Below are 25,700 nucleotides of genomic sequence, written 5' to 3'. Positions count from 1 at the left end.
ACGGACTTTAATAGAACAAATTGGCTCGGCCTAGCCCGCTTATACAAAATCCAAATACATGAAAAAACCAAACGTAAATTATTCTTTACGAAACAACACTACTTTGAATTGGGTAACCAATCAAGTCATTTACTGGCGAATCTCATCAAACAGGAAAATCAAACAAATACGATCTTAAAAATTCAAAACACGCAGGGCATAGAACTAACAGATGCACAATCCATAACAGCTCGCTTCCAAGAATACTATGCAGACCTTTATAAGTCATCCTCGGATAAATCACTCCTGGACACTCTTAATTATCTACAAGACCTAAAATTTCCAACACTATCAACCGAACAAATAGAACAGCTGGAAGCCCCAATAACAATAGAGGAAATTCAACAAACAATTAAAGATATGGCACCCAATAAATCCCCTGGACCTGACGGCCTCCCAATAGAAATATATCGGAAATACAGCGAGCAAATAGTCCCACTTCTACACGAAACTCTTCATCAGGCCCAACTAGGAAATTCCCTCCCTCCTTCTCTATATGAAGCGTCTATTATAGTCCTTTTAAAACCTGACAAGGACCCAGTGGACTGTAACTCATACCGGCCCATCTCACTGGTAAATGTAGACTATAAAATCCTCACCAAAATCCTAGCTACCAGGCTGAACCAAGTAATACTATCCATTATACATCCTGACCAAACCGGTTTCATGCCAGGTAAATCCACCACGATTAATATTCGAAAAGTACAAACAGTGATCCAGCTTGGCAGGAAATACATTATGCCTTGGGCCCTCGTCTCACTAGACATGAAAAAAGCATTCGACTCCCTGGAGTGGAATTTTCTGGAAGCCTGGCTAACGCGTTTCGGGTTCGGTCCCAAGTTCAGACAATGGATCAACATCATATACAAATTCCCAAAGGCTAACGTAATAGTGAATGGGGTCCCCTCGGCAGAATTCCCACTTACGAAAGGCACCCGTCAAGGGTGCCCATTATCCCCAGCTCTGTTCGCCATAGCTATAGAAGCTTTGGCAATCCGGTTGAGATCTTCCGATAATGTGACGGGTGTCAGATGGGGGGGAGTAGAAAGCAAAGTGAGCCTATATGCGGACGATACCATTCTTTTTCTTTCAAACCCGGATATCTCCTTCTCCCAAGCCATGACCTACATAGACCAATTCTCCCAATTCTCCGGACTATTTGTGAACTGGACCAAATCCACAATTCTATACACTGACCTTAATCCCAAAACTGATCCCTATGTTACCAAATATAACCTGGCAATAGTCTCCAGATTTAGATATCTAGGGATAATCATGGCGCGTGAACACCATAATGCCATAGAAGATAATATTATTCCCTTGCAAGAAACTCTAAGACACAAATTTAAGAAATGGGCCAAATTACCATTATCAGTAGCAGGCCGTATAAACCTAATCAAAATGGCGATTCAACCTAAATGTTTATATATATTTCAACATATGCCACTACAGATCCCCAAACGGCTCTTTCAATCCTTCAACTCCCTCATCACGTCATTTGTGTGGAATTCCACCCGCTCCAAACTAAGCCTTACGACACTACAAAGGCCAAAAGACCGAGCGGGGATGGCCCTCCCAGATCTCCGATTATACTATCTAGCAGGACAGCTGAGGAATATCCAACCATGGTTCCGCTCAAAAAAGATGCCCACGGCAGACAGTTACTTGGCGGAACAAGTAAAAGGCAACAACCTACTAAATTACTTAGAATTCCCAGAATGCTCAAACTCAGCCGAAGTATTACCCCTACACAAGCTGGCACTCAGTGTCTGGAGAGAAGTTAAAAAACTACAAAATTTCCACGACGTGATGTCGGATCTCCCTCTCTGGGATAACCCCGGTCTGACCGCCTTACTTTCCATACCAGATACCCACTATTGGACCAACTTGGGAATTACCACGATAGGCGACATATATAAGGAAGGAGTATTCCCTACATTTACCCAGATATGTGAACAACTCCAGACCCCCCAACTGCAACTATTCAGGTTTTTTCAGCTGAGACATGCGCTGAACACTCAGTTCCCTCCGACCTCTACCCAAATATCAAAATTCCCCACGATCGGCATACTAAAATCACAAGGCCCCACACACCTAATCTCTGCAAAGCTAAACTCTAATCCACTTCCCGCCTTCGATAAATGGAAAACTTGTATTCCTTCCCTAACACCGGAAGAATGGACAGAAATAGAGGAATCCCACTTAACAGTATCCCCCGCTATAAACAACAAATTGATTCAACTATACATTGTCCATCAAGCATATATAACCCCTAGTCGTCTATTTAAAATGGGAAACACCCAGTCAAACTCCTGCCATAGGTGCAACCAACCAAACGCGGACTTCTGGCATCTAATATGGAACTGCCCAGCTATCAAGACCTACTGGTCCAATGTAATAGTCCGAATAAACCAACTATTAGTACCTCCCTACATCATAAATACTGACCCCAAGATAATTCTGTTTGGCATGCTGGAGGAGGAGCACTGGCCAAAATACACCTCTATATTTCTTAAAGAAGTGCTTTTCCTAGCACGCAAAGAGATAGCCATGCACTGGATGGCCACGGACCCACCCTCGACCACACAATGGATTAAATTGGTAAACTCGATAATCCCATACGAAAAAATTATATATAAAAAGAGAGGGTGCCCAAGCAAATACCACAAGATCTGGGGCTCATGGCTGGAGTCCTACTCCACGCTATCTACAGACTAAACAGCATATAAACAGAAATAAAACAAGACCAGCACGGATTGCTTCAGTTTAATTGTTTATAGTTATTTAGTTATCTCAGACTTTAGACATATGCAACACAAGATTTATTTTGTTAAATAAAAAATAATAAACATGTGAATAAAACATGAAGATACAGCTAAAGTAAACCCCAGACGGGAAATTCTAAGTACAGCATTGAATTGTATTTTGATATTCTATATTTCTTTTTTCTGTATCGTATAATATGTGTGATAAATAAAGAGAAGTTAAAAAAAGAAATGTTACTAATTCTGGGCTCTGCCTATACCGCTGCTACTGCTATGTCACTGGGGTGTGGAAACGGAGGCTTCCCAAAGACATGATGGTGGCGAGGCCATTTCCCACCAACGCGGTTACTGTTAAGGTGCATATAACCACGGACCTGTGGAGAGGACACCTAGTGCATCAAAAAAATCCCCCTCCTCCTTCAACAATGAAAACATTCTTTGCAAAGACCTTTGCATTGGTCCGTCTGGTGGCAGTCCAAGAATTTTACCTTTACCGACACAACAAGAGAGCCCCCCTACCATCCCCCTGCCACGGCCCACTTAATCCTGGCCACATTCCGAAAACCAACTAAATAAAACCGCGCTACTAGGTCCGCAGTCGCCACCACATTCCCACCAACGCCGTTACTGTTAAGGTACATATTACCAGTCTGACTGGGGCATGCACTGTGGGCCGAAGCCCACCTGTATTATATGTGACGTTAGCTCTGCTGAGCAGGGCACTGCAATGGGATACATTTATGTACCGCCGATGGGTTCCAGGGAGCCACCCATGCTGTGGGTCCACAGGGACTTCACATTAGGGATTTGTATCTGCCAGTGTCTATGTATTAAAAACCCCGGTCAGACTGGGGCATGCAGTGTGGGCCGAAGCCCACCTGCATTTAATCGGACGTAACCTCAGCTGTGCTGGGCAATGCAATGGGATATATTTATGTACCGCTGGTGGCTTCCTGGGACCCACCTATGCTGTCGGTCCACACGGAGTTGTAACTGCATGTGTCTACTTATAAAGAACCCCAGTCTGACTGGGGCATGCAGTGTGGGCCGAAGCCCACCTGCATTAAAGCTGACGTTACCTCAGCTGTGCTGGGCACTGCAATGGGATATATTTATGTACCGCCGGTGGGTTCCAGGGAGCCACCCATGCTGTCGGTCCACACGGACTTCACATTAGTGAGTTGTACCTGCCTGTGTCTATGTATTAAAAACCCCGGTCAGACTGGGGAATGCAGTGTGGGCCGAAGCCCACCTGTATTTAATCGGATGTTAGCTCTACTATCCGGGGCACTGCATTGGGACAAACTACAGGAGCAATACAGCGCTAATGAGACGTGCACAGCTACGCTAGCATAGGAGTCTGCTGTAGGCCCGCGATTACTAAGGGTTTGTGCAGAGGCCTATGTCCTTGGTGCAGTGAAAGTCCGCTTCCTGCCTAGGATTGCTGAAGCTGTGGGCCGAGGTCTATGTCGTGGGCGCGGTGCAAGTCTGCCATGTTTGGCCGCTCAGATCAATTTTTTGTTCATGTCTTGGGCTTCCTAGGACTCCCCTATGCTGTTGGTGCAAACTTAGTTCCCATCGCGGTGTTTGACCTGTCTGGCACAAAGGCACTGACTGACTTGGGTAGAGGGCAGAGCGCTGACGGCTTTCGCCTTGCAGTGTGGATTGAGCTATGCGACACCTTGACAGAATGAATACTGTGTAGCACATGGATTCCCCATTGCTATGCCCACGTTTGCAGCTCCTGATGGAGGTGGCACAGGATTGGAGTTCTCATTGCTTCTGTACAGCATTGTGGGCTATCGCCCCGCCCCTTTTAAAGAGGGTCGCTGCCTGGCCCTGCCAACCCTCTGCAGTGTGTGCCTGCGGTTCCTCCTCATGGCAGACGCACTTATAAATAGACATGAGGGTGGTGTGGCTGTGAGGCCAGCGTGTGGCATTAGGGCAGCTGAAGGCTGCGCAGGGACACTTTGGTGTGCGCTGTGGACACTGGGTCGTGCGGGGGGGGGGGGGGTTGGGCAGCATGTAACCCTAGAGAAGAGGCAGGGGTGTGTCCCGCAGGCGGTGCTTGTGCTTTGTTGGAGGTAGTGTGGTGCTTAGCTAAGGTGTGCCTTGCTAATGAGGGTTTGTCCGAAGTAAAAATTGGTGGGGGGGGGGGGGCACTCTTGCCGCTATTGTGGCTGAATAGTGGGACCTGGGAACCTGAAATGCAGCTCAGCATGTTGCCCCTCGCCTGCCCTATCCGTTTCTGTGTCGTTTCCAGCACTTTCTTGGGTTTTGCAGATTTTCACAAATGAAAACCTTAGCGAGCATCGGCGATATACAAAAATGCTCGGGTCACCCATTGACTTCAATGGGGTTCGTTACTCGAAACGAACCCTCGAGCATCGCGAAAAGTTCGACTTGAGTAACGAGCACCCGAGCATTTTGGTGCTCGCTCATCTCTAATTGTAAGGCATATGCTAACAGCTGATATGAGCCTTAGGGCTCCCACCCACTTGCCTTTTTTTCACGCGTTATAGCTTGCTTTTTTTCATGCCATATGGGCTCCTGCACACTTGCGTTTTTTTCATGCGTTATAGCTTGCCTTTTTTTCATGCTATATTGCTGGGTTTTTTTCACGCGATTGTCAATGGGACTTTCTAATGTTAAAAACACACCAACTTGCAAAGCGTTTTTAACATTAGAAAGTCCCATTGACAATCGCTTGAAAAAAAGGCTAGTTATAACGCGGGGAAAAAAAGCAAGCTTTAACACGGGAAAAAAAAGCAAGCTATAACGCGTGGAAAAAAAGCAAGCTATAACGCGTGAAAAAAAAGCAAGCTATAACGCGTGAAAAAAAAAGCAAGCTATAACGCGTGAAAAAAAAGCAAGCTATAACGCGTGAAAAAAAGGCAAGTGGGTGGGAGCCCTTAGGCCTCATGTCCACGGGGAAAATCAGATCCGCTGCAGATTCTACATGTAGAATCTGCAGCGGGTCCCTCCTGCCCCGCGGACATGAGCGCTGAAAATAGCAATTTAAAAGCATTTACCTATCCGTAGCGGGCGGCGAAGCTCTGCTCTTCCTCACGGCCGGATCTTCATTTTCGGCCGGCGGATGAATTCCTGACGCCGGCGGCACGTCGCCGGCACGTCGTCGACGTGCCGCGCGCATGCGCCGGGCACATCAGCCGAGCCGAAGCAAGGGAGTGCGGCCGTGAGGAAGAGAAGAGTTTCGCGGCCCGCTGCGGGTGAGTAAATGCTTTAAATTCCTATTTTAGGTCTCCCGCGGATCCGGACGGCTTCCATAGGCTTCAATAGAAGCCCGCGGGAGCCGTCCCCGCGGGAGACCCGCATGAAAATGGAGCATGGTCCAGATTTTTTCATGCTCCATTTTTTTTAAATCACTTTTATTGACGATCCGCGGGTATTTATCTACCCGCGGGTGGTCAATGCATCCCTATGGAGTGCGGATCCGCACGCGGGAGATCCGCTGCGGATTTTAAATCTCATTTTGCCCGTGGACATGAGCCCTTAGGAGGCTAATATGGCCTCTGTAGCAGAAATGTGAGCACGGCTGGTATCACTTCTGCAGGGGTTAATTAGCCCATACATAGATTATACCATCGCTGGTCATGTCAGCCCTGCCTGAGGTACAGAAATTGTTGATATAGTCCACATATACCCCTGCCCTGCCGTGATTTCACTTTGGACCACAGAAAACACTGATGCTGAGTCCTTGTGCCCCTCCAGCCACTCATGTCTTCCTTGGGATTTGTAACTTTCACTCAGACACAGCTCAGTCACTGGCAGCCACTCACCTCACTGAGTCAGGGTTGTTCCGGCTCCATTTTCACCTTGGAGAGGTGGAGGGAGTGTCTGTCTCCAGCTATAGAGAACACATTGCCGCAGCAGTACAGTCCAGATGAGGGAAGATGGGAGGCAGAGCTAGTGTCACAGACAGCCATTGCTCCACCTGCAAAGAACATCCTCACGCTATGCAAGCGTCAGTTAGAGGATCTACTTATGCTTGCCTGCGGACCTAGGAAGAGCGGTGTCAGTAATATTATTTTTGTAAATTACAGTGGACAGGATCAGCGGATTATTTTACTATGGAACAGTGGTGTGACCCACCAGGATTGGGCAGATTACCAGTCCGGGCTGACCCTGCAGCCCCCGCATCTGAGCCTCCTGCCAGGATGTAAACTCACACAGAATCTTCTTCACAAGCTTCCGAGGCCTGAGTTGCCGACTCCTTCCGCAGTTTTCTACTTTCAGTGCAGGACAAGCCAGGAAAAGAGTTGGCCACTCAGACATCGGAAGCACTAGAAGAAGTTTCTATGAGTTTACATTCTTGCAGGAGGCTAAATTGAAAGTGCAGGGGCTGCACTGGAATGCAATGAAGGTAGTTGCGGCTGTCACAGTGGCAAGGGGGGGACATTTGGAGTCCTGGTTTAGGGGCTAAGTCGCAACTGCAACCCCTGAGACCTCTATAGCTATGCCAGTGGATATGATCTCTCACCTTCAGTCTGGTTTAAGGCCTTCATCTTTAGCTTTACTTCATGTCTGAATAAGTCCTCTTCCTCTTTAACAACGCTGGTCTCACTCTCCCAGTAGTCAGGGCTCTCCTTCGTCATCCATGGAGCCACAGGGACAATTCTTCCAATATCACTGTTGTATTTCTCTGTCTGTAGATCATCTACATATACAGCTCTGGAGAACTCAGGGATCCCGGATCCTGGAGCAGAGACTCCGATGTACAACGCACGCAGAGCGTGATGGTCTGAGAGAGAGAGAGACTGTTACATATCACACAGACTATTATGACACTGAGGGTTGTGTGATGATATTGTAGTGGCCCAGAACAACGGAGCCGCTCAGAAATGCATGCTTTATGTAGTCTGCATTATCTTGTATATTGTCTTTGAATGTGGTGTGATTCAGCAAAATATGTATTGCTGTTTGCAGGAATGAAAGGGTTAATGTCTGCAAATGAGCTGTCTCTGTCTGGAAATGTATCGTTCTCTATTGTCAGTTTGTGGACACCTGACCATGCTTTATATTAATGTTCGCAGAATATGAGTGCAAGTGAGTTAGCAAGAAAGTTTGAGTTGAGTCTGTCTGGAGATCTGCAGAGGAGGGCATGAGTCTTCTATGTTTTAGGAGAAACCGTGCCTTGCTTCACTGCGGCCCAGAATACAGGAGGCCAAGAGGATGGCCTAATGGCTGCTTGGGGACTACTACCCTCAGGAGATTGCAGCCTGGAAAGAGAGAGAGAGAGAAAGAGTGAAAGAAGTGAGAGGAGTTGCCAGCCAACACAGAGTGCAATGGGATTTGTGAGTGCGTGCCGGTAGAGAGCTGAAGAGAAGGAAGTGTGATAACAGGACTGAGGTTTCTCCGGCCGACCCGAGAATCCTCCCTGTCACACCGCATACCGATTTGCTTATTCAATTGTTGCTGGATGTAAAGGGTTTTGGACTGTTTTGCTAAGTTTGTTCAGTAAATGAGCGTTCCGTCCGTTCCGGCTCTGCTCCTTAAAAGTTATCCTGTGAGTGGACTGTTTTATTTGAAACATCATCTGGATCCATTGTCGTGGATGGAACAGTGGCATCACGTGACATAAGAACCTAAGATAAACCAGTTCAGTTACCCTCCCATTTAATAGTCTGCCCACGTCCCCTTGGACCTGTCCCTGGTTATCCTCTGGGTGGGAGATGGTAGAGGCCTGTAGAGGCCCAAACTCTACCCTGCTGTCTCCTAGGCTGGGGCCTGCTCTTCGTACGCTGCAATATATCTGCATGTATTCTTGTCTGCTGGGAACGATGTCCGTAGACTTACATTACAATACATTATATATATATTGTAGTGGTGCAGTATCACAATGACCTGCAGAGTATGCTAGTCAGTCTGATACCTGGAAAGTAGAAGTAAGGGTTAACACCTGATGGGTGTAGCAGGAAATGGTTGCATTTAAGCCAGTTCCTGCCACAAGAAAAGGGGGAAGTTACAGCTTGGCAGGGCAGGCTGCAAGCTGAGATCCAGTGTGGACCAGTTGGGTCTGTTACCCAGTCTGACAGAGGAAGACGCCCCAGGAGGGGTTAATGACAGAACCCTGTGGGTTATGAACCCTAATATTTATGTGGACTGTGTCTAATTTACCTGTATGCTGTGAATAAAGGCTGGCAGTGCCAGATTTAAAGGAAAACTTCAGTCTGTTGGAGCCTGTTTTCGTGTGAGGTGGCCATTCCGGTATCAAAAGTGGGCGATCCTGTGGCAAGCAGACCCCCAATTTGTCACTATATCTATATATATAAAAATGAATGTATGTCTGTGTGCGTGCGTGTCTGTTTGTCCTTTATGCGCTACTACACCATTCATCCGATCGCCATGAAACTTTGGGAAGTTGTTGAGTACACTCCTGGGAAGATTATAGGCATAGTACAACTATCCTACGATAAATGGCGCGCGCGCGAGCGTCGTCGAAAGTTACGACCCCCCCCACGTAGATCGAGTAAGTAAGCCACCTGCTATTGTGATGTCATCACTGATGTCATCAACATCGGACGCCCTTGAACATGCCCCAACATGTTCTATAAAGCTGCATTGTGATGTCATTAAGGCTCTATTATGACACGTACAGCTTGGAACCACTAGAGCACGCCAGCCAATTACCATTGGAGTTGGAAGTGGGTAAACAAGTACTAGGATATCTTCCTAAGAAGCCACAGCAGCCGGATAAATTGTATGTTCCACCCAACGGCTATTTTATTCAGCCCGGCCCGCAAGGGGGAAGCAGCGGCCTACAAATAGTAGGAATTACGCGTCCTTTGAGGCTGCGTTTCCTAGACTAGCAGCAGATAGATTAAAGCGCACCTAGCAAAAAAAAAACTGTTAGCAAAAAGCTAACAGTGTGGGCCTCCTCCATATCCCCTCATAGCCCACACCTTTCCATCTCCAATGTACAGTAGGTGCACCTACTATACCTGAATGAGATCAGGTAGGTAGGTTCAGTTCTTGGAGGTTGGGGAATGCTTATGGGCAAGGCCTTATGTCTCATCCCAACTCGATTATTCAATTCAAAGCGCAAAAGAATTAGCGTCCAAATTTTATGTACGGAATTTAATTCTCTCACTTCCCAATGTCATAGAAACTTGAAATTTGGCATGAGCATTGATTATGTCATAAATGGGAAAAGCTAATGGGTCCCAACTTGATTATTCAATTCAAAGCGCCAAAGAATTAGCGTTCAAATTTTATGTACGGAATCTAATTCTCTCATTTCCTGATGTCATAGATAGATAGATAGATAGATAGATAGATAGATAGATAGATAGATAGATAGACTGTATGCAATAACCCAGATAGATAGATAGATAGATAGATAGATAGATAGATAGATAGATAGATAGATAGATAGATAGATAGACTGTATGCAATGACACGTACAGCTTGGAACCATAAATACTAGAGCACGCCAGCCATTTACAGTCAGTCTCCATTGGAGTTGGAAGTGGGCAAACATGTACTAGGCTATCTTCCCAAGAAGCCACAGCAGCCGGATAAATTGGATGTTCCACACAACGGCTATTTTATTCAGCCTGCAAGGGGGAAGCAGCGGCCTACAAAATCTCATTGGTCGCTGCTGCCGTCATCTAGATATATAAAAACGAATGTATGTATGTATGTATGTCTGTCTTCGCAGCAACGCGCGACGGGTACGCTAGTGTATATATATATTATACACTCCTTTTTACTTTTACCTTTCTTTTCTCAATGCTATGCTTTTCCCTATATTTTTCTTGTTGCAATGATCTTTCCTTGTACTCACTCCACCTCTCCTGAACGCACTGTAAATTCCTCTTTCTTTCTCCTGCTCTTTACTTGGTCTTCTTTTCTCATGGACTCTAACTGACAGCTCACTAACTGACTGTTTTTTCCTGACACGGGCCTCCTCTTCTAATTACCCCACTGTCTGCCAGTCAATCCCATAGGTGTTGCCATTCGGCAGAATGACCAATGGGGAACAGGGCAGTTGACAGGCAGATTTTAATTAATCAATGTTTTCCCAATCTACAACATCCTAAACATTTTAAACACATTTAAAGACATATACACACATAAAAACATAACCACATCAAATATTATGTAGTGCCCACTCCAGGCCACTACAAATGTATGGAAGACTGAAGGCAGTAGCCTTTATTTACTAATACTGTCTAAAAGCTAGACAGTGCAAACTTAGACTAGACAGTGAATGATAAATCTGGTGAATTTTAAGCCTCTGTAGTTTAGGTTTGGACCACCAATTAGTTAACTTCGATTTGGTGCAATTTAGCCACGCCCCTTTTCCAGGCCAGTTCAAAAACTGTCTGAAAGTGTCTAAAAACTAGAGATGAGCGAACGGACTCGTTTCGAGTAATTACTCGATCGAGCACCGCGATTTTTGAGTACTTCAGTACTCGGGTGAAAAGATTCGGGGGACGGGGGGAGGTGTGGCGGCGTGGGGGGTAGCAGCGGGGAACAGGGGGGAGCCCTCTCTCCCTCTCCCCCCCATTTCCCGCTGCAACCCCCCACTCACCCACGGCGCCCCCCGAATTTTTTCGCCCGAGTACGGAAGTACTCGAAAATCGCGGTATTCGGGCGAAAAAGGGGCGTGGCCGAGTACGTTCGCTCATCTCTACTAAAAACACATGATAAATGTGGCACAAGCACGTAAGACAGTTTTCTGGTGTAATCTGTGGCAGAAAACTGCCATACTTTGAATCGTAAATAAGCACCAGAGTGTGCCAATCAAATAGGAGGGGAATTTATCAGGTGCGTTTTTTAAGGCAGTGTTGCTGGAGGCTTTGACGTTAAATGCACCATGTTTATGAAACATTGTACACTAATAATAAATTAGCTAGTCACATCATTAAGGCCTCCTTCACACGGGCGACAAAGTTGTGTTGCTACAGTGCTACAAATCACATGTATGAGAAGCCCATGCTTTCCTATGGGTTCCTTCACACATGCTATGTTTTGTAACATGCAGCAAGCCGACATCAAAACCTCGTTGATTCAGCAATATGCACGCGACTTGTAAGGTTTTGTAGCCCATGTTTCTTTATGGAGCCTTCCTCTCTGTTGCATCGCATTGCACGAAAACACAAAGCCAAATCTAAGCCCTAACTGCAGGGAAAAAAAATATTAAAAAAAGACACATACATCACCTTAGAAGTGCTCTCTGACGCAGCTTCTCCCCGCGTACTGGCACTGTTTCTCTTTAACTTCTGGCCAGGGATTGAAAAATCCTTGTTACCTGGAAGCGCTGGCTGTGATTGGCTGATGCTTAGCTAATCACTGCCAGTAAACCAATCACAGCCATTCATCGATCACTGGCTGTGATTGGCTAAGCGTCAGCCAATCACAGCCAGAGCTTCCAGGAAGCGTTGATTTTTCAATGCCTGGCCAGAAGATGAACAGAAACAGTGTCGGGACCCGGGGAGAAGCTGCGGCGGAGATGGACAGTGCGGGAGAGGTGTTGTATACTTTTTTTTTTTCTTCAGCTACAGCCTATTTCCGGGGCAGGGCTTTTATTTCAAGCCCCCCCCCCCCCACTAAAAAATTGTGGTATTGCCACGAGAAGACGCAGCGATATCGCACGGACAGGCGATACAATATCATTGCGATTTTTCTTACGGCGATGCTGTGTCGCCCGTGTGAGGAAGGCCTAACTGTTTGAAGGTGTTGGATCACTTTTTACACCACCCACATACTGCAATTTTAGCAACTTTTTCAAAAAGTTGCATTTCTTAAAATCGCACTGAAAACCTAATTCCACTCAAACTTCATCTATTTTTCTAGACACTTTGTAAAGCTGGAGCGAGTCACATACAAGAGGGAAAAAGGTAGCAATTTTTTTTAGCAAAACCCTACCTGGCCTACTACGTTTTTTTACCTTACATGGTGAATAAACAGAACAACATTAGCACTAATGTCCCTTTTACACAGTAGGACAGTTATCTAAACGAGGGCACAAGCACTGATGTCACCACTAAGGTTATCTAGCGCTCGTGCAGGGTGTTTAGACTGGCAGACTTCACCACTGGATCTCAAGCTTCTCACTGGCTTCTTGCTCAATGCTTAACCTTCTATGTGAAACACTGAGTGGGTAGCGTTTACACAGAACGACAAGCCAGCAATCCAACAACTGTTTTTTTCCTGACTGAAAGCCAGTGATAACAAATAGTAAGCAATGTTTTTGCATTTATCACCGTACGATTACACTGGGTCACAGAAAAAAGACTTTTGTCTGCTACTTGGTGTATTTCATAAGTCCTATACCAGTGATGGTGAACCTTTGAGAGACCGAGTGCCCAAACTGCAACCCATAACCCACTTTTTTATCGCAAAGCGCCAAACCCGTCAGGGGTGTGGCTTATCACCACTTATGATTTTACCTTCATCATTATAAAAAGGACAGAGCTGCTTCAAAATAGACAGCGTGCAGATTTTGACTGCTTTTTGGAAATGCTGCAGAGTTTACCACAGAAATTTCAGCTGAGGATATTTTGCAGCATTTCCGCCAGATGTAAACATACCCCAGCAGTAATAGTGACCCCTACGGCGGCCCCAGCACTAATAGTGCCCCACCACGACATCCCACAGAGGCCCCATCAGTAATAGTGACATCCCACAGAGGCCCCAGCGGTAATAGTGACATCCCACAGAAGCCCAAGTGGTAATAGTGACATCCCACAGCAGCCCCAGTAGTACTAGTGACATCCCACAGCAGCCCCAGTAGTACTAGTTACACCCCACAGCAGCCCCAGCAGTAATAGTGACATCCCACAGCGGCCCCCAGTAGTAATAGTGCCCCCCTGAGACCCATATACTTACCCCTTCCTCTGCTTGGTGCTGCTGCTGGCGCTGATCCCAGGTGCACATTGTGACGTCAGTGTGATGCCGGATGCCTCCTCCCCTGCTCTCGCGGAACCATGGAGGAGACGTCAGGTGAGGGGGAAGGAGGATCTCGGGTGCACACTGAAGTCACAGTGTGCGCTGGGATCAGCGCTGCTAGCAGCGCAACTGAGTGAATACCGTCAGGGGAGCTGCAGCCCCTGCCGGTATTTACTAATATGGTGAGCGGCCGACGACAGCGCATGCCAGCAGGGAGGGCTCTGCGTGCCGCCTCTGGCACACGTGCCATAGGTTCGGCACCACTGTCCTATACTAAACAGAGTATGTAGAGTCCAAATCTGTAGTCGGACTTTGCCTAGGGCGTAGGGTTCTGAAGTTATACACGGTGTCATTGGCTATTCATACAGATGCGAGAAACTGATCTTATGTTGGCTATACAGCCACTGCACATATATTGTACTATATAGTACTACATAACTGTGATATTACAAAAACAAACATTAAAAAATGTCTAAATAAAAAGTTTACTTGAGTCTTTACGCAATAAATATACACTGTTCAAAAGCCTTTAAGCGCTTGCTTTTGTGTTTGCGAGTGCTGGTTGTTGACCGCTGCAGAAGCCAGCAGTATTCGCCATCATGTTGGGGTTGAAGTGACCTTGATATCTTTTTTCCATGGTGGCAATTCTTGGTGGATTCTGTCCCTGTGATCATTCACGTCACCCAAAAAAATCCAGATTTGTCAGCGAGTTGCCAATACACAGCTAACATATTATTTACAAGTTCAGCATGATTGTCAGCCTGATGGTTGCAAAGAAGGTTTTGCACAAGAAGCACAAGTGCATCCCAAGCAGTGAGTTCATTTTGGATCTGAATGTGTAATCGTGCAATAATTTGCAGATTTCAGGACCAACAAAAATCCCTGTTTTTAGGTTGGCTTCCATTTTGGTTTTTCCAAACTTGTCCTTCAGATACTAGAAACCATTTCTATGACCCATAGCCATGACAAAGTTTTCCCCTAGGCACAGCTTAATGTGAAGTGGTGGAAGGTACACTTTATTTGAATCAGCCAGTGATGCATGTAGCACAATTTGTCTGCAACAGTGTGCTGAACTCTGGACTGGGCTAATCTACCAAGCTGTCGCCAAACTGTAGTTGGCCTATAACTTAATATCTAGACATCTTAGGTGATTTTTGACTTCAGATTTGGATACAGCACAGTCAATTTCATGTAAATAACATGTTTTACTCCCAGTAGCAAAATCTTTATTAGTGTTGTCACTCAATTAAGTTCATTTGAACAAATTTTGAGCAATAATAGTCCCGTATAAATGACCCATTAGGCATAGAGAAAGCACAGATGCCCAAAAGTACTAGCAGTATACCACTGGAGTGATATACACTGTCCTAATGACTCACTAACCACAACCAAGTCATTTGCATTTATGTTATTTTCTGAGGCAACTGTATCACAGCCACAATACAGACACTGAAGGCGGAAAAGGATTCCAATTCTATCTGTTGGATGCTCTGTAGGCTGGTCCTATCCTTGTTTCTCTATTCTCTATGGCTGCTTTCAATTGTCTGATATCTATTCCCGTGTCCTTGTTGATATTGTCCAGCAAACATCTCTTTTGTCTTTTATGTTTCCTTCTACCACTTACCATTCTGAGTAGCATCTCTTTTTCCAGCGAATTCACCCACATCACATGTGCAAAGTAAGTTAGTCTGTCTCGTAATCTTGCATTCCAGGGACACCTCTGGGTTGATACAGTCGAGAACAGCTTTGTTGTTGAATTTAGCCATCCAGGGGATTCATAGACTTTTTTCCCAACACTACAGCTCGAAGTTGTCAATTTTTCTTCTGTCTGCTCTCCTCAATGTCCGTGTCTCACAGCCATAATTTGCAATCAGGAAGACAATGGCTGTGACTAACCTTCATTTGATAGTGACTGAGACATTCTTGCAATTCTAAATTGGGCCCATTCTCACCATGGTTGTACACCCCAGTGCTAATCAATGCTTTATCCTACCTGTTGAGCTGCCATTATGATCGATGAGGGAGCCAAGGAATACGAAACTATTAACCATTTCAATTTCCTCGATGTTTACAATTATGTGAACTTCCATGTTGGCAGTGGTCATGATCTTTGTTTTTTGATGTGAAGTGTAGTCCCATCTTCACACTTTCTTCTTTTAGCTTCAGGATCAGGATAGGGTCTTCAGATGCTTCGCTGTTTCTGCTACGAGGGTCATATCATGTGCGTATCTTAGTTTAGTGTTGTTCTAATGGTAGTTATGTGGCTAAGTGCTATAAATCAGGGAAAGACTGGTGAGCTACACCGATAAACATTCACCATGCAACTCTACGGATCAGAATCAACATGCTTCAAATATGGTGCTCGACAGTGGTCACTTTGGGCTGGACAGCATCAATAACACTATTATGGTGGGCATGACCGCAGGGGAGTTGGTGACATGGATAAAAGTGGCAGTAGCAGTAGCTCCACTGCTTTCCTCACGGATTGCATCAAACCCACATGGGGAAAAAATAGGAAGACGTTTGGCGCTACCCGACAGTCAGGCAGAATATGGTGGTAAATGGTTTTGTCGCGATGCCAGTCTGTACACAGGCAGAAGCCTGTTTCGGACAAAATAATAATAAAAATTGCAAAAACAGAATAAAACGGGAATTGTCCTGTTTTCCTGGAGTGTCGTGCAGTACCTCAGTGCAGATGGTTAGGTGGTGGGAAAGGACTCCAGGAGACAGGATTGACGATGAAAACAGTAAAGCCATTTTATTTCTAGGAGAGTTCTTCATTAAAGGCATTAGATTGTATTTGCATTGCTGTTCTTTATGGTGTAGATTAGTTATATTCAGGGATCATATTTGAACACTTCAATGAGATAAAGACTAGAAGCTTTTTCTGTACTCTATGCTTTATCTTACTATTTCACTCTATTTATTTCCTTTTGTACTCAGTTTAGATCTCCTTCTTCCCTCTTGACCTTTAGTCTCTGATTCTGATTATTAATTCTTCCTGCTGTCTTCCTCCTAACTTAACTCCTCTCTCCTGCTGACTTTCTGTACTTTCCACATGAACTGGGTGTTAGGCCTGCTACCTGTGTCTGCCAGTCTCTTGCTGTTCTGGGCAGACAAGGGCATTGCTCTGCTCCTTCCTTATGAGTACACTTTGTTTCTATTTTCTTCCAGCAACACACTAGTTAACCATGCTCAGGTGTTTTTAGGTCAGCTGCTGCTTAAGTGGAAATCACCTTCCTATTTAGGGTAGTTGAGCACACCCCAGCCTTGTCTCAGAATTGTGTGTTGGATGTGTGTTTGTCTCTCACACTCTGCATTTCTAAGTCGCCTGTTTCACATTTCTCTTGTCTGTTTCATCCTCTACCCTTTCCTGTATTAGTTTATTTTTGCATGTCCGTTGCTTTATGCTTTAGCCTTTGTGTGTGTCTGTCCATTTCTGCCCAGTCTATATACCTTTCCCCTCTCCTTGGTAAGTCAGTCCTGTTCTGTGTGTCCTGTGTTCACTGCATTGTGTCCTTTCAGAGTTAGTCAGGCCTGAGGTTCCAGCGCAGATTTGTTCTTATCAGGCTTGTAGTCAGGGGCCTGCTCATCATCCAGTTAATCTTAGGGAAAGGTACCTATCTGGGATTTCCCTGCTTACCTGCTTCTCTACCCTCCTTCACCTGGGTCAGCTGCTAGCCATACCAGGTCTAGTCTAAAAGCTTGGTCTGGGAGGTTAGCCAAGTGGGTCCACATTCAAAATGCCTAACAGTATTCTGAGGCCATGGATTCCGCTGACCCTGCCGGACTTGTTTCAGAAATTGGTTCACGCAGCGAGATCGCCAAGAACAGATTCTATCATATTTCTTCAATCTGAACGCTTGCCTGAACTCTGCATCATTTGACACAGCGGTACCGCAGTCTTCCACAGCAGACACTACACTGTCTCTGTTCTCAGTCAGTTTCTGCGACTGGTTCTGGTCCTCTTTTGTCTGCCTTGCCCCGGTACGAGGGAGATACCAGACTATGTCGTGGGTTCATCAACGAGAGTCCATTGCACTTCGAACTGCTGACTCATGTTTCCAATGAATTACAATTGAGATGGACATTCGCACAGTACATTGAAACTTGGCCTTTCTAAACAATAGCCAGTGTTCTAGCCACCAATGGAGCACATCCAACTTCAGCTACTCCAAGCGTTTCATTCATCACAGGTATCCCATTTAAATGCTTGTTAGTCCCCATAAGTAGCATTAAAATGTTTTCCTGTGTCAGGAAAATGGCAAGGGTAATTCAGACAGGAACATATACATTTCCAAAGACTTTTTTGCTTGGAAGCACTTTTTGTATCTTGCAAGTCCTAATCAGCTGCTAGAAGGATTTTTAAGTTGGACAATGCATCAAGGTCTGTTTCTAGTAACTTAGCCCCTTTTTAGTAAACAAAATTTGGTCAAGTACATTCATGTCTAAAATGACAGGGGTGTGACCTCTCAAGGACTTTTGAACAAGAATTATGGCCTTTCATCCCCACTTGCCTACAGATTTGGACCTTCATCTAGGCTACTCCTACTACTGTAATCGATGCATCATTGACTGCTGTCAACTTAATCATTGTTCTTGTACCAGGGCAAGTAGAGTCCTTGAAATGTTTATTGAAATAACTTTAGGGCATCATGGTAACTTCAGACCCCATGCCCGTGGGATACTGGACCTCTTTGTTGCTGGATGCCACATTCTGGTAGGCTACTTAAAAATAAAGTCTTCTGGGTGGAGTGGTTTGGCTTGATCTTTTGCATTCCCTGCAGTACGGCTCACTATTGCAAGGGGCTCTTATTCAACTGTTCTTTTTGGTTCACAGGCCGACACCGCAAGATGGTGTGCTCCCAGTTTATGCAGCTCCAACACTTTAATCCTCTCCAATCAGATCTACTGCTTACCTACTTTTGTCCGGTATTAATCAAGATTCAAGGTGCAAAGCATGGGGCGAACTGCTTGTCTCACTGCACCAGTCTGAAACATCCTTGATGCCTGAGCACCAATCTGTTTGTTTTTCAAGATAATCTCATTTTTATGTATTTTGTGCAATAACAATGAAAATAACAGAAACAAGAAGACAACACACAAGCAACCAGTGAGGAGCTCCATCAAGTCAGGTCATTGATACATATAGTCATAGTAACAGCAGAGTGCAAGTCCATTTGTGTAATCAGATAAATTATATAGAGAATAGAAATACTGAGAACACTATTATCCAAGACAAGATCAGGTAGCAATATCTGTCCACTAGTAATAAACATCAAGAAAAAGGGCATTCCTCCCGCCAGGATACAGATAGGAACACAAGGAGAGCAGATCAATATAACAAGAACTAGAGAAAACAAGGAGACAAAAAAGGGGAAAAACACGAAGGGGTGGGGGAAGGGACAGAAGGGAAGAACATATAGTCAAGATGAAATAATGCAGCAAAATAATGTACCCATTCAATCATTTATTATATTAGGAAACTGAGGAGTCTTTAAAAGAGATCCAACCCTGCCAGGTCCGATAATATGCATCTACCTCCGCCTTATCCATAATAACCAGTTCTTCCATCCTGCAAAGAAAGCCCACCTCTGTAATCCATTCCCCAAATGTAGGGTTCCTATCAGAGCACCACTGTTTAGGTATAATTGCTGTCATGGCAGTGAGGAAATGAGCCAGAAGCCCTCTCAACTGAAGGGAAAGTACCAGGGATCATAGATAATAAGGCAATCTACAGAGATTCAAGAAATCCTTTGCCTGGGATATGTGAGCAAATAGAAAGTGCACTTTTTAAGCACATGTCTGCCATATGTGGAGAATGGAGCCGATCACATTATGACAGCACTCCTTGGAGACAAAGGGATATATTTTATGAAGATCAAATGGGCAACGATACTATCTAGAGATGATTTAAGAATTCCTTTTTTGAGCTCTACATGCTATAAATAATTTATGGGTGTAAGCAAAGGCTTTTGACCATTGCTTCGAGGGGAACTGTGTGCCAGTTTCCCGTTCTCAAGCCCACCATGTACCAGGGAGGGATAATGTCAGTGGCCGATCACAAAATTCTATAAAGCTGGGATATAATCTGAGAAGGGTAAGAGTCCTGAAGAAGTAGAGATTCCAGTGAAGTAAGTGGTACAGTGAGCGCAGAGAGTGGGCAGAGAAAGATAAGGTAACAGCTGATAGCAAGACAGACAAAAGATAGGACTCCCCAGGTAGGAACCACGAAGCTCTACTGAGGGAAGAGTTACAGATTTTGTTAAAGTATGGCATAACCGTAATTTAGAACAATTTGCCCATACTAAGAACTGGTCCAGACATACCTGAAGGGAAATGTGGGTTATTAAATAAAAGAGAAAGTGGTCCTGGAATATGAGAAATCCCCAGTTTGTGGACAGTGAGGTCCCATGTTAACAGGAGAACTCAAGTGAGAAAAAGTAATGTTTTTTCTGTTCGGATGTAAGAATTTCTCAATCTATGGTAAAGAATTAGCTGCAAATGGGGACAGAGAAAACTTGAGGTCTACCCATTGTTTGTGCCTGGCACCATGAAACAAGTCTACCAAAAAGTGATGCTTGGCAATAAAGCAAGAAGTCAGGAAAACCTGTACCTCTGTCTGATTAGTTCTTAGCAAAAGGATTCTTTCAGGAAGGCAATTTTTGCGTTTCAGAGGGAAATAGGTAATATTTAGATTTAAAATTGCTGACAAAACCATATTTTAAAAACTCACTTAAATGGAAGAAAATAAATTCTGGGATTAGTGACATAAAATAAGATTATTGGTCTATACGACAGCTCTGTAGTTCTGGCCCCGTACCAATAGACCCTTGATAATAGCATTGTTGTGTATAGCCACCACCAGAGTGTACAAGGGGCGCCCCTGTCTGGTCCCACTGGAGATCTAAAAAGGAGTTCTAAGAATCACATTTGATAAGACTTTTGGGGAAGTTCCATGATACAAAGCCATGATCTTATTTAATGATATGGGCCGAGGCCAGTTTGTGATGAATTACGTAAAAAATGATCAGTGAACTTATTGGTGTCTACAGAGAGGGTACAAGTTGGAGTATTCAAGGGTTTAGCTTTGAAGATTAACAGGAGAGTTTTTAGTATATTATCGTGGGCTTCTCTAGCTGATATAAACCAACCTAATCATTATGGATTAAATGAAGGAGATGCAGGGACAATCTTTAAGATCCATTTACACAGGACGAGCTGTCGGGCAAACAATGCCTGACAGCTCGTCCCAGTGATGCTTGCTCCTATACAGGAGCGAGTATCGTTGGCATCACTCACAACGCTGCCGGCATGGAGGCAGAGCAGGCTGGGGAGTGTTCTCCCCAACCCACCGCCATCCACAGTAAGCAGACAGTCGTTTAAAAGTGACTGACTGCAGTTTACACCGAATTGCACTTCATTCAATTTTCTGCATGCAGAAACTAAATGACTGAACAATTCTCATTTAGTTGCTGCATGCATTTACACGGGACAGGGGCGTGGGAATTTGAACAATTCTGAACGATCATCGTCTCGTGTAAAAGAGCCATTAAGCAAAGATTTTTGCAAACAACTTCATATCCAAATTGAGCAAAAGGACTGAACAATAATTAGAACAGACGAAAGAGTGTTTGCGAGGTTTCGGTATCACTGCAATATGTACTCCTCTACCTAATAACTAGTGCTTATATTCCCACCACTCCCTCCAGGAGGAGAATAAATAACTTGAATACTTTTTAACAAGATACAAGGGATTTGAGCCTTAATTTTTAATGGAAAATCACTTTCCATATAAATAATAACTTGAGAACACAGCGACTTTCTCACCATCTAGTGGTTGGATAACAACTGATCTAATACAGAAATATAATCCATCTATCTTTCTGTCATATTAGTGGACATGTTGGCCAAAAATATAACCTGATGAACTAAATCCAAATATGCCCTGCTGATTTAATACTTATCATTTTGGTGGCATGTTACGAATGACCACATACGGTTGTGAAGCCCTAGTGAAGCCACATCAAGTGTCTTGTAGAGAACATTATCCTGAAAGAGACCCTATCTTCTATCCCATCTCTTCCTACCCTTTTGGCTGATTGCAAGCCATAAAACAACCATAAGCCTCTCTCAGCTTGGAAAACACAACCAAGGTTCTCAATCAATAATTAAACAATCATCTAAGTTGCTGCTAACACCTATTTCCTCTAATGCCTCTTCTCATTTATCTACTGGGGATCCTCTTCCCTCTTAGATTCAACTGCAGCGAGCTCTAACTCCCCACTCAGAGACACTTCTATCCCAGATACAAGCATTGATGAAAAATGAACTTAAGCTGATATTACCATCATACTTATAAATGAAACTCAAGACTTAGGCCAACAACCATCAGTCGTCCCATGTCAAATCCGAAGATCTGCTATCAACTGTAACTGCTTTGTTTCAAGAACTTTGTTCCAGCATCCACAATCTGTTTTGGTAGATTGATTCCCTTCACTCACTCACTAATCTTTAAAGATCCTTACAGGCTCCATTTAGGATATCCTAGTGACCACTGACTCTTATTATACCTGAAACTCTAGGCAGACCCATTTATTACCTAAACTTTTTGAACTAGTTCAGACCAATAAGAATGCACTGTTATTTCGTGTAGTGACTCCAAATGTCTTTTAAATCCAACCCTGGACAGGAATCTCCTCCCCAACCCCACTTCCACTACCCAAACAATCTATGTCTAGCATCTTTAAATCACTTCTATCCCAATATAATCTGGTCAATTTTTGGCACAAGTTAAACCCAACTACTAAAGATTTTATACATTTCTCAGTGACTATATATTAGACCAAATATGAATAACCACTTCCTTCTTACCACAAATAACATTTAAAAGATCTCTCAGTTCCCTGGTCTGACCATGGTCCAGTTTCAATCACATGCTGTTCCTTAAAGGGGTTGTCCCGCGGCGAAATCCAAATTTTTTTTTTTAACTTACCCCCGCATTCTGCCCCGTTAAAATCAATTCCGTTAGTTATTTAAAAAGAAAAAAATCACTTACCTGCATCCCCGTTCGCGCAACATCTTCTTTTCTTCTTTTAAAGATGGCCGCCGGTCCTTTCCCAATGATGCACCGCGGTTTTCTCCCATGGTGCACCGTGGGTCTTCTCCCATGGTGCACCATGGATTGTCTTCTCCTTCCTTGCGTTCCACTGCCGATACAGCCACCTAATTGGCTGATTGGCACCACGTGACGGGGCGGAGCTACGATGACGACGCACAGACCATCTCTCCGGCGCGAGCACACAGCAGAAGACCGGACTGCGCAAGCGCGTCTAAAGAAGCAAGAAGACAGGTTAGGGCAGGGGAGGAGAGAGATAGGGGATAGGGAGGACTGAATAGTTTCGGCAAACTGTTTAGTGCGGACTGAAGGTTCCTAGAGGTGCGATAGATAGGAGGGTCAGGAGAGATGCTAGGGTGCCTGATGGAGAAAGAGAGAAGGTTGTGATCTGAGAGTGGAAGGGGGGAGTTAGTAAAGTGAGAAGCAGAGCAGAGACGGAGGAAAATAAATTGAGAGTGTTACCATCTCTATGAGTGGGGGAGTCAGAGATTAGTGATAAACCAAGGGAGGAGGTAAGTGTTAAAAGCCGGGAGGCAGATGAGGAGCTAGAGTCGTTAGTAGGGATGTTGAAATCACCAAGGATGAGGGTTGGGATTTCACAGCATAGGAAGTGGGGGAGCCAGGCAGCAAAGTGGTCTAGGAACAGGCGGGTTGGACCTCGGGGGCGGTAAATAACTGCGACACGCAGAGGCAGTGGGCGGAAAAGTCGCAGGGTGTGGACTTCGAAGGAGTGGAAGGTAAGCGAGGGAGCTGAGGGAATGACCTGGAAGGTACAGTTTGGGGAGAGGATGATGCCTACTCTTCTGCCGCGTCTGTCATCCGATCTGGGGGTGTGGGAGAACTGCAGGCCATCATAGGACAATGCAGCGGGGGAGGTAGGCTTTGCTGGTTTTCCTACACCGTGGTAGGACTCAACCTTCGTGGCATCTGATCGGTGTCGAGAGTATGGAGAAGCTGCCTAGGAGGTCCTTAGATGCATCGGGAGGCAGGATGGCCGCAGATTAGATCTGTATGATGGCGGAGCACTCCCTCTGCACTTTTTCCTCTTTTGCTGATTAGGCCCTGCCCTGGGACCATCTGATTTTGAGGTTGATGGTGTCAGTAAGACATTTGTCTAATTCTGTTCTAGCCTGAGAGGGTGCTTGGAGATTAGTTGCTGATGGATGTGCTTTAGTTATCTCTAACTGTAAGGCTGCCTGTCTACGGGTGTCGGGGTATCCCAGGATACCGCCGCACGGGAGCAGGAGCCGGCAGACGGATCTCTGCTGTCAGCCTATCTGACAGATAGACTGACCGCGGAGAATCACGGTAAATTCGCAGCATACTGCTAATTGCCGCCCTCGAGCGGAGAATCGCAATGATTCTCCACTTGTGGACAGGGGGGAAGCGCTCTACATAGCAACGCTGGATTATTGCCACGGGGAACGCAATTCAAACCCGCCCATGGACAGGCAGCCTAAGACTTTTTGTTGAAGTTCTAACTGTTGTACTACATGTTCTCTCATGCATCCATCTGCTAATTGAATGAGGAAGCCTCTGAGCACTACTTTGTGTGCTTCCCACAATGAAATGGGGAAAGTAACCAAAGAGCTGTTTATTGCAAAATATTCATCTTTTTGTCCATTCAAGGAGGATAAAACCTCAGAGATGGTCAAAAGGAAATCATTAAGGGACCAGGCTAAATTAGTTTGTTTAGAAATTAAAGGGGTTGTCTCGCGGCAGCAAGTGGGGTTATACACTTCTGTATGGCCATATTAATGCACTTTGTAATATACATCGTGCATTAAATATGAGCCATACAGAAGTTATTCACTTACCTGCTCCGTTGCTGGCGTCCCCGTCTCCATGGCGCCGTCTAATTTCGCTGGCTTCTTGCTTTTTTAGACGTGCTTGCGCTGTGCGGTTTTCTGCCTGGTGAATGGGGCCGCTTGTGCTGGAGAGCTGGTCACCGTGTCGTCATCGTAGCTCCGCCTCCGTCACGTGGTGCCGATCAGCCAATGAGGTGGCTGTATCAGCAGTGGAACGCGGAAGACAGAAGAAGAAACTCCACGGTGCACCATGGGAAGACCCGCGGTGCACCGTGGGAGAAGACCAGCGGCGCCATCTTTAAAAGAAGAAGCTGCAGAACGCTGATGCAGGTAAGTGCAATGTGCTTGTTAAAAACTAACACATGCTTTCTTTTTCACAGGGCATAATGCAGGGGTCCATTTAAAAAAAAACAAAATGCTTTTGCTGCGAGACAACCCCTTTAAACTCCTCTACCTCACTCACAAAGCTCTGCATGGCGCTGCGCCACCATACATCGCCTCCCTACTGTCAGTACACCACCCATCCAGTTCACTCCGATCAGCTAACACACTCAGACTAAACACCCCTGTAATACGAACCTCTCATGCTCGCCTACAGGACTTCACAAGAGCAGCACCCATCCTCTGGAATGCTCTACCCCAAGGCATCCGGACAATTCCCGATGCACGAAATTTCAGACGTGCCTTAAAAACGCACCTCTTCAGGGAAGCATACCAAATCTCCTGACCTAGTCCCTCGCCCCTCCCTATGGTGCCCCACCTTGTTTGCCTTCTAATAAATGATCTGTACATGAAATTTCCTATTGCCTGTGTTCCCCACCCCCTGCACCTCCTGTACCACCCTCAACCCATTTGTGTCTAACCAAATGTACCTCACATTGTATTTGTTGCAATTGTTGTACTGTTTTGCATTTATCCATGCCTGAAAGCGCTGCGGAATAAGTTGGCACTATACAAATAAAGATTATTATTATTAATAAAGTCGGGGGCTAAATTTCAGGGGACACCCGTGCAGCCGATTGTGACACGGAGTGGGAACCATTGGAGCCGCCT

General features: G+C 45.2%; 1 protein-coding gene across 4 annotated transcripts in view; it reads right to left on the bottom strand.

Moving 5' to 3' along the window:
• LOC136580648 (zinc-alpha-2-glycoprotein-like) overlaps window positions 1–25,700 on the bottom strand; it is a 232,185-nt gene that overhangs the window by 97,167 nt on the left and 109,318 nt on the right. For all 4 annotated transcript variants that reach the window (XM_066581378.1, XM_066581380.1, XM_066581382.1 and 1 more), the window contains exon 3: window positions 7,306–7,566. In XM_066581378.1, coding sequence (XP_066437475.1) covers window positions 7,306–7,566 — 261 coding nt within the window. The remainder of the gene's footprint in view (window positions 1–7,305; window positions 7,567–25,700) is intronic.

Source organism: Eleutherodactylus coqui, chromosome 10, assembly GCF_035609145.1.
Source record: "Eleutherodactylus coqui strain aEleCoq1 chromosome 10, aEleCoq1.hap1, whole genome shotgun sequence".
NCBI classification, from domain to species: Eukaryota; Metazoa; Chordata; class Amphibia; order Anura; family Eleutherodactylidae; genus Eleutherodactylus; species Eleutherodactylus coqui.
The sequence above is the reverse complement of the archived record's forward strand: the minus strand, read 5'-3'. Positions and strand labels throughout refer to the sequence as shown.